At 39.3% G+C, this 9,613-nt stretch overlaps 1 protein-coding gene across 1 annotated transcript; it reads right to left on the bottom strand.

Moving 5' to 3' along the window:
* Window positions 1–22: 22 nt before the first annotated feature.
* LOC140539777 (E3 ubiquitin-protein ligase rififylin) lies at window positions 23–7,913 on the bottom strand. Its single transcript, XM_072662538.1, has 4 exons — window positions 7,514–7,913; window positions 5,849–6,059; window positions 4,821–4,850; window positions 23–4,467 (listed from the first exon to the last, which is right to left on the bottom strand). Exons 1-4 carry the CDS (start codon window positions 7,823–7,825, stop codon window positions 4,283–4,285), a joined length of 738 nt encoding a protein of 245 aa, XP_072518639.1. The 5' UTR covers window positions 7,826–7,913; the 3' UTR covers window positions 23–4,282.
* Window positions 7,914–9,613: the final 1,700 nt, after the last annotated feature.

The following is a 9,613-nucleotide window of genomic DNA, read 5'->3' as shown; positions in this document are numbered from 1 at the left end:
TCACAGTCAGAGAGTGTTAGAGGTTGATTTATTGATACAAAACTGTCAAACCAAATATTTGCACAAGAACAACAGTTTATAGTAACAAAATCTTAAAAATATATACTTTTCCATAATTATAAACCCCAGAAGCTTCGTAGTCTTTAGAATAAATTCAGCGTTTAGCACAGTCGGCTAACTGCTTAGTCAATTCAAGACAACACTGTCGATTTCACATGCGAGTTACATGATGAAGGTACAGCAACACACCCGAAACAACCATCTGAAGCAGTGTGTTAGTTGTTTTGGGATTACTGTCAGGATTATGAAACAGTTTCACAGTTTTTTTTTTTTTGGGGGGGGGGGCAAAAACACAAAAAGGACAAACAAATGTATAAATAGGGTCTAAATTCAACATAAACATACCCAGAAGAGCAATTCCAAGTGCTTTTCAAGTATACCACATGTCCTTTTTCAGCAGATGCATGCAGAGCTCTTATATATGGTTTAATATCATATGAGTATATAATTATATGGGGATTATCTTAGTTAGGATAAACAATATTATGCTTCACTAAAATAGCAGTGATTTTTTTCCTCGTCTGAGGAATTGTCATCAATGCATTCCACATAGATAAAAGTGTTGTCTAAGACTCTGAATACAAATCTGTCTAAAGACAATATCATGGGTTTGTGACGTCTCATATATCAGAACATCGTACCCTACACAAACAGCTGTTTGGTTACGTATTTTTTTACACAGTTTGATTGGGTTTCTATTCAGAATATTAATAGTTAGGTTTAGGTCTTCAGACAGAGACACGACTACCGAAGACTTGGATAGAGAACGGCTCCACTTGGCACATACACGTTTGTTTGGGCATCTATTTCATTTAGGCAAAATAACTAAGTGGCTTTCACTTTACACACAATTTAATTATAGCAGTAGTTCATTTCACTATGACTGATAATGCACAGAAGTTAACCTTACCATGTAATCTCACATTTACTCATTAACCACTAACTGACTGTTAATCAAGTCTTTTTTAAACTTTTTATATGCAGATGAACAAAAATGTCATTGTAAGAGTGTCATTCTACTCTCCTCTAATAACGCACAATGTGACATTAAAACAGGCCAGAGTAACTAAGTTACTTAAATAAATAAATAAATTAAAGCACTTAAATAAAAGCACAAATAAGAGACTGTACCGTGTTCAGCCAATTGACAAGATCATATTTCTCTGCTAATCTAACAAAAAAAAAAAAAAAGAGGCTCCATTAGCAAGTGGAGGATATGTCTCTAAGTACTATATTGGAACAAGAGATGCCATTAGAAACATGAACTACATTCGTTTCTGGCAAGACGAGCATCATCTGGCCCAGAAGCGGAGCATTCTAAAACCAAAGCATCCATACGATACATTCATGATCCAGAAAAAAAAGAAGACAATAAACATCAAACGAACGAATAACAAAAAATTCCAAATTCTAATACCACCTGAAAGGGAATTCCACTATTTTTTTTTTCTATCTCTGCATAATTAAATGGCTATGATGTAAACAAAGTCATTCAGAGCGGTTTTGTGTGAAATTCTCTGCTGACAGTGGTGGTAAATGAAACCAGATGTCTGAAGAGTTTAATGTCTCTAAAAGCTGTCTCGCGTATGGACAGTGTGGACACCCCGATTCGGTGCACCCAGTCCTACAGAGAATAAAAGGTTGAAGCGCCAATGTGGTGGATGAGGATCTATGAACGTAATGCAGAATCAAATTTTACAATCGCGACTTCCAGCTGGAAACCTTAAAGCAACATAATGAAGCATTTCTACCTTAAAATAACGCTTCATCTGTAGCTTACAAGTTGCTCTCAGCTTATCCAGAAAAAAATTTTTTCTTTAGTGGTGGCTTAAAGCGTCAATTACACTTTCCAACTGTAGGGGGAGCCCAGGAGCAAGAAATGCCATTTTTCCATAGTGTTGCTTTAATCTTTAAGCCAGCAGTAAGTAAAGCTGAATTTGCCAATTATTGTAGGAATTGTAGCGGTATTAAAAGTGTGGTGACAGTAATACTTATTCTTTATCACTCACTGTTCTGTTTCCAGTGAAATGACTATAAATAAACAAGTATGTTACCAACATTCTGGCCTTTTTCCATTTTATTCATGAAATCCTGGTGGATCGGAGGAGGATGGTGTGTAGGTGTTGTTGAACAGATGTAGGGTGTGTGTGGAAACATACTACTGCTTAATTCACTACAGGCTATACCACAGCACTACCTCAACACTAGGTAGGCAGGTAGATGGGTGGATGAATGGATGGATGGATGTATAGACAGATAGATAGATGGATGGGTGGATGGATTGATGTATATATAGATGGATGGATAGATAGATGGATGGATGGATATAGATAGATAGATGGGTGGATGCGTGGATGGATGGATATATAGATAGACAGATATATGGATGGATGGATAGATGGATGGATATATAGATAGACAGATATATGGATAGATATATAGACAGATGGATGGATGGATGGATGGATGGATAGATAGATAGATAGATAGATAGATAGATAGATAGATAGATAGATAGATAAATTGTGGAACACACTGTTACTTGCATGACTGTCTGTTCTAAATAAATGAAAAGAAACCTGTTTTTCTGAACTGGTACAGAACCATGATGTCCAACCCATGGTGTAAACCAAACCGTCACTTTTATGTAACAAAAGTCACAGTTTATTGTTTTATTATAGTTTGGAATGAGGTTTTGGCTAAATACATTTGTTTACATGCAAAGCAGTTTCCAAAGAAAACTTTTTAGATTAACCACTGTTTTACCATAATCCTTGACATTCCTTATCAAAAGGGAGACAGGTGTAGGTGTAAGTTGGTAAGTGTCTATACACTGAACCATTTCAAACCAAACCCCTCTAAATGACTTTGCTTACATCCCAGCAACTGACTAAAGTAAAAAAAGAAACAAGTGGAATTTCCCTTTACTAAGGAGTTTGTGTTACCCCTGGTCACAAAGTCGTCTATGAACCAAAATCATGATCAAAATTGTATTATTTACAGAAGTATTTATAAACACGTTTCACTCTAGGGGAGCCCTAGAATACACTGCATTAGTTTACTGTGTCTAAGTTGCCTACCAAGTGTTTTAAAAAGCACTCCACTCTAGAGCACTAAGTGGATGCGTGGGCAGTAGTAAGAGCACCTTGTAGCTAACACAGACAAGGCTAGTGTTACAGCTGAGCTGATTTGAGGGAAGACCATGGAACCATCCAGAAACCACCAGCTAAGAAGAACTGTCTGCTGTGCATAAGAAGCAATGAGAAAGCAATGGAGACGCCAGCTCGCTCACTCATGCCAGATTCCAAGCACCACACAGTTCTTTTTGCGTATGCATTGTAGAGAATGTGGGAACGAGAGATGGGAAAGAGATAAGGCCTGTGTGATCTGTTTTTGGAATGCACAGAAGCCTGAAAGTAGCACCTGAACACAGAAATGCACATAAAAGACTACAGACTAGCTTTTTATCTGCTATTGCAATGTTTGCGTGCATAGCCATAGTCATGCCATTGCAATGTCACTAATAGGCTGCCGATCTACTGGTAAACCACAATGCATCGAACATAGTATTACAGAAATTATACATATATATATATATATATATATATATATGCAGTTATCAAACTCAATATCCTTACCTTGTACTCAACTTATCAATGTCCAATTACAACAACCCACCAACAGTGCCAACACATCGTTGCTATCATGCAAAAACAAAACCGTGTATCGCCATTTTTGCTGTTTTTGACTTGACGTTTTTGAATTTGTTTTCTGATCTTTACATTGTGTCAAATTTCATGAACGGACCAATAGAATGGTTAGAGATGCTCCAAAATTACTTCTATCTTTTTACTTCCATTATAAAAGTTAAGATGTTTTTCCTCCTACTGTAAAGCTGCCATTTTGGAAATACAAGGTTTTGCGTGACAGCAACGAAATAATATCCTAACTCAAATGATCCGACATGTACATCGACACCCCATTTCCAGAAAGCAGCTGTTATGGTAAGATAGAAGAATCTCTGGAGTAAATGAGCCAACAAAAACAGCAACAACATCAACAACAACAAAGGTTCTCTGCAGGAACGAAAAAGGAGCGCAATCAAACCCAACAGAGACTGAACCCTCATAACCCTCGGGGATTCCACCCAGCGACGGTAGGCGGAGTGTGTGTGTGTGTGTGTGTGCTGCCTGCAGGTGTTCTAGTTCTCCGTGGCTTTTCATCAGGATCTGAAGACGTGCACGGCGCGCACCACGTACTGTCTGCAAATGGGACACTCACTCATGCGCTTGCCGCATTTGCTGCAAGTGACCATGTGGCCACACTCCAGCAGCACACAGTCGATGGGCGAGTCCATGCAGATCTTACACAGGTTCTCCTCCTGCCCACTGGGCTCAGCCGGCTCCGCTACAAACACAGCAAGACACAATTTACCATACTAGACATGGAATACAGTTCAGCATGATATACACTACCGTTCAAAAGTTCTGAACTGCTGTTTTTTGATTAAACAGAAGGCTTGGTGTTTGATTGTATAAAGTGAAAGTTATATGATGGTCCTCTCCTATAAGTTTTCAATGGCAGCTATGAAATATCCAAAATGTCTTCTAATATATATATATAAAAAAAAACATCTAGAAATGCAGTTGTGCAGGTGTTTAGTTTATAATATGTAAATATATTAAATAATAACAATACAACACTGACAAATGACTCAAAATCATAAAAGTGTACGCCAATACACATGTAACAATACATACCTGTTCCAGTTTCTGTTTTAGCATTTGAAACTGAAAATAAACAGACACATTGAACTTGTATGCAACTATTAATAGTTTTCATACAATACATGTTAAACTCTTCTATCTAATAAGAATCATATGATATGGTCTGATATGCAAAAAGTATTACATCACAATATTTAAAAACATAAAATGCTCTACTGGCATTATATTTGAAAAACTTTACAAAGTCGCAAAGTTCCCCTTCTGGCACAATCAGTAACTGCAAGGGCTTGTGCCCTGTGTTTACATTTGGACTTGCCATATTGGCTTTCGCTCCTATCCCTATCAGTCATTAGCCAGGGACCATGTTTACATTTTGAAATGTGGGCTACACCACTGTAAAGCCTCTCCAAGCTCCATTATTCACCCGAATGGTTACCATGAGACTCCTCTGATCCATGGAGGACTTTCAAGTTAAGTAATCCTGGGATTCTGTGAATTATCCTTGCCTAGAGTTTGTATACAGTTTCCTTGTATTGGATATGGATTTGACTACTGGTTATCTGAGCCTGCTTGCATTCGTGACTATGGCTCTTGGATCTTTCCTAATAAAACTCATTTGTACATCCTTAAAGAAGCCTTATGCTAGAATTTATATTTCTTGCTCCTGGGCTCCCCCTACAGTTGGGAAGTGGAATTTGTGCTTTGAGACACCCCTAAAAAGCATGTGGTCTGATGAGGCAGAGGTATATTACAGGATTTTACACAAGTATGACTTGAGTTAAACAGTTTTACACAGTCCTCACAAGCATTTTCCTGCTTGCTTGAATAGTGTAGTGTCTGGCACTACATGATGTTGCTTTAAACAGGACTATTTATGTTTTTTTAATGAAACTAGTAGTAGGCCAGCGTATCTACAGTATGCTCAGAAAAGTATACTGTTTATCAATACAACACAACCATTATAATAATCATTATAATGATATATTGCCATCACACTGCCCACCTGCAGAATGCTCTAGAATATAATAAACATCCTACTGAGCGTTGTATGTGTATCTCACCAAGGTTATGAAGGTCTTTCTGGTCATTAAAGAGCCGCGTGACCCTCTCCATCAGCTCCCACTTCTCACAACAACCCTTAAAGTTCACAAAGTTCCGTGCCAGGATTTCCTTCAGCTGCCGCACACTGAGGCCCTCGATGTCCTGCACGCTGCTCAGGTCAGACAGGGAGGCCCTGCGGCTGTGCACCAGCGTCTCCTCACTGTCTGTGGACTGAGTCACACACAAACACACAGCTTGTCTTAACTAGAGATGAAAAAATCTGCCTCAGGATTTAGTTCCAACTGCCTGGGCAGCTGTGCTGCAGCTTAGCTACAAGTTCACCCTTGGTTAAAAACACCCTAACAATTCTTCCACCAAGAAATATAGTTCATTTAAAGCATGCTATTAATGCCAAGCAACTGTGGACTGCTGAAGATCAAACACTTTCTTCTCTTCAGTATATACTGCAACTAATTAATTAACCTGGTTACATTTTTTATCATATAATAATGAAAATTTGATATTGTGTGACAGTTTTGTTTTAGCACAGAGTTCACAGTGTTGCCTGTTCCACGCTGAATCACTCAGGCTGGTTTGTTGTGGGTGTGTTTGTGGGCGGAGATTGATGTGAGCAGCAAACTCATACAAACAGGAAAGTAGGGCTAAAAGATTAAAGACTAATTTTTATTGAAAATCACAAATTAAATGGATGCAATTTTCTATTTGTAGGAGCTGCAATTTGAATTAGCCAACAGACTGCAAGTTACACAGGCGTTCAAAAGCATCCTGCTATTTTGGAAAAGCTTGCAAAGGTACATTACCAACTTATTCAACTTGTTATTCAGTGTAAGCTTTTAATGTTTAAAAACATCAATGCTTAAAACTGCATTTATCTGTAAACCCTGAGGATCTTTTAATGTAGGAATATTTTTTAGAATCATATTTGATAGATACGCAAACCACTACTACGGGTGCGAAATTTAAGTCATTAAAAAATAATCACACTGCAAATCGCAATGGATGAAAATATCTGCAATATTGTGCAGGAAAAAAAATTGCAGACAACTTCCTAAAAGCCCTACATGAAAGCTTGCAAGCAAAAACAGTGAGCATTTAGTTTAATATCTCAGTGACTGACTGAAACCCCACAATGTTATCCATTGCGCTGGAATCTGCCTGTTCGTCGAGGCATCACTCCCATTAATGGCAAACAGGGTTTTTTTAAGCATGCACAAAAGTGTCTTGTAAACGCGCCTAATGCTGAAGATTAATTAAGCCAACCCTCAGTTTAAACAAAACAGTGGTCTTTGCTGAATAACAATCCATGAACACTACAACGGTTTTAATAACTGGCTGCAATTAATACAAAATGAAATTGCAGTGACGTGCTCATTAGTGTGCATGTATCTTGCTGTACAACGACTTTGAATGCGGCTTATATTACAAATGGATTTACAATGATTTGATTAATATTATATTTTTTATTCTTGAAGCTGCTGTGTATGCACTCTGTTTTTGCAAAAAGAAATGTGTAGAAAATTGTAGAAATGATGTAATGAAATTATGGATCTAACAATTAAATGAATGATATAATTACATGTAAAAAAAATTTATGTCAAAGGTACAGTAAAATGTACAGTAATAAGTGACAATAAAGTCCTTCCATTATATGGATCTACATATACCTCGTCATCGTCGTCCTCTTCATCCTCATCTTCACCCTCATCTTCACCTTCCCCCTCCTCCTCCGTGAGCTGCTCAGGTTCCTCGACTGGTTGGGAAGGAGGTGTGGGGAGTTGTGGAGTGTCTGGTGCCGCCGGGTGGGAGACGGAGTTGCTGCTGCTGCTGCTGCTGCTGCTACTGCTGCTGCTGCTGCTGCTGCTGGGGGTGTGCTGACCCAACACCAACTCCACCAGCTCCTCTTTCTCACGGCACGTCTGCGTGGGGACCTCGTGCAGGTGCAGGTAGTCGCGCAGCTCCTTCACCTTCAACCGCATCAGCTCACTCCGCTCAAACTGTGTGCCGTGGAAGCGCTGGCAGGTGTGGCACAGCAGTAGCTCCGGCCGCACCCAGCAGCGGCCGCAGAACTGCTTCCTGCAGTCCACACACACATTCTGTGGGGCAAAGGGTGTCAGTGGTCCTCTCTGAACCTGTGAACATGCTGAGAGTTTCACTAATACCTGGCAGAGTGTGCAATAGTTTGTAGACACCTGCTTAACCAACAGTTACTCACAAATTAAAGTTGTTAACAGGGAGTTTCTTCGCCGCAGGAACAGTCTCTACTGTTCTGAGAAGACTTTATAATACAATGGAACATTGCTGTGAGGATCCGATAGCATTCAGCCATGAGAGTGTTAATGAGATGAAGTACTGATACTGGATGATTAATAAAGGAGCTCCATTACTCCAGAAAACACAATTCCACTGCTCCACAGTCCAATGCTAGGGGGCTTTATACCCATCTGGCCAACCCTCATCATTGGACATAGTAACCAGAGCACTGGCAATGCGAACTATCTTAGCACAGGGTGCACCTTAAAGCAGACGAATTCCCTAATGATAAGTGTCTGGATACTTCTGGACATGTAGTGCATTTTTGTCCTCTGTCAGAATGCGTAGGTACAGCAACTGTCCTGCTCTGCTATGAGCTAACACCACTCTTCAGGGCTGAACTGTCAGTGGGGCAGCTGTAATCTTGGTCAATATCTAGAACTGCTCTAAGGCTATGTCTGCAATGCAGTGCTTCGCTCAAGTCAGGTTTGGTCTGAACTTTAGCTGGAATGGCACACTGAGTGACCGATTCAAAAACAGATCACAGCTTACCCTCCTTGCCGTGTCAAACTGGCCTCCACAGGCCTTGCACAAGTGTTCGGGTGATGCTGGAGAGGGGCTGTAGCCCGAGTTTGTGTAGGCCTGGCGCCATGAGCTGCTGTTTTCTTCCACGGTGGCGGTCGTGTCCACACAGAGCCAGCTACAACAGGAGGCTCTCACAGCTCTTCCTGCTCAAAAATAAAAAGCATTCACATCTCGACCTCTGATCTCTAATTCACAAAGCTATAAATGATAGACAGTACGACCTCTGTTTAGCTATAACACAGATCTCGAATATTAGAACAAAAATAATCTGTAATGGTTTTGCATGGACTAGTGGTAGAGTGGCTATAACACAACCCTAAGAGGTAGTTTTATAGTTGTTGTTGTTATTATTATTATTGCAATTATTTATCTATTATTATCCATCACTCTTCAATGATCGCCCTGGAATCATTGGGCGCAAGGCAGGAATACCCCATGGACATGTCCATCACAGTGTACCATCACAGTGCACCCATTCACTCACACCAAGGGGCAATTTAGCTTTGCCATTTTACCTACCATGTGTGTCCCTGTTGCACTTCTAATACTGCTATTATATTAATATTATTTAATAATATTAATAATATTATTTAATAATATTAAAGCAACGTCAATAATAATGCTAACAATAATATGTTTTTCATTTTATGCTCTATTAAGATTAAATTAGTGTCATTATTAGTATTATTATTGTTATTATTATTATTTTAAGTAGAGATTGGACAGAAATAGGACGCTCACACCATGACAAGAGCTTGTTAAAGCGATTCATACGACACTGCTCAAGACAAGGAACATCTGGATTGTTTAATTCCAGCTGTGCTAGCTAACTCCCAACCTAACAGCCTAATACTGCTGATCCTCTGCTAAATTGAACAGCTTATTAAAATGCATGCGAGGAACAGAAGACAGAGAACACATGAGAGAAA

The sequence above is a fragment of the Salminus brasiliensis genome, chromosome 18, assembly GCF_030463535.1.
Source record: "Salminus brasiliensis chromosome 18, fSalBra1.hap2, whole genome shotgun sequence".
NCBI classification, from domain to species: domain Eukaryota; kingdom Metazoa; phylum Chordata; class Actinopteri; order Characiformes; family Bryconidae; genus Salminus; species Salminus brasiliensis.
Note: the sequence above shows the minus strand (reverse complement) of the source record. Positions and strands in the feature narration are given on the sequence as shown.

Excerpts from the sequence above, each read along its gene's own strand:
- LOC140539777 (XM_072662538.1), bottom strand. The coding sequence starts at position 7,825 with ATGCGGTTGAAGGTGAAGGAGCTGCGCGACTACCTGCACCTGCACGAG. Across the intron at positions 6,060-7,513 it reads AAGAGGACGACGATGACGAG|TCCACAGACAGTGAGGAGAC; the intron begins GTATATGTAGAT and ends TGTGTGACTCAG. Across the intron at positions 4,468-4,820 it reads TAAAACAGAAACTGGAACAG|CGGAGCCGGCTGAGCCCAGT; the intron begins GTATGTATTGTT and ends CTGTGTTTGTAG.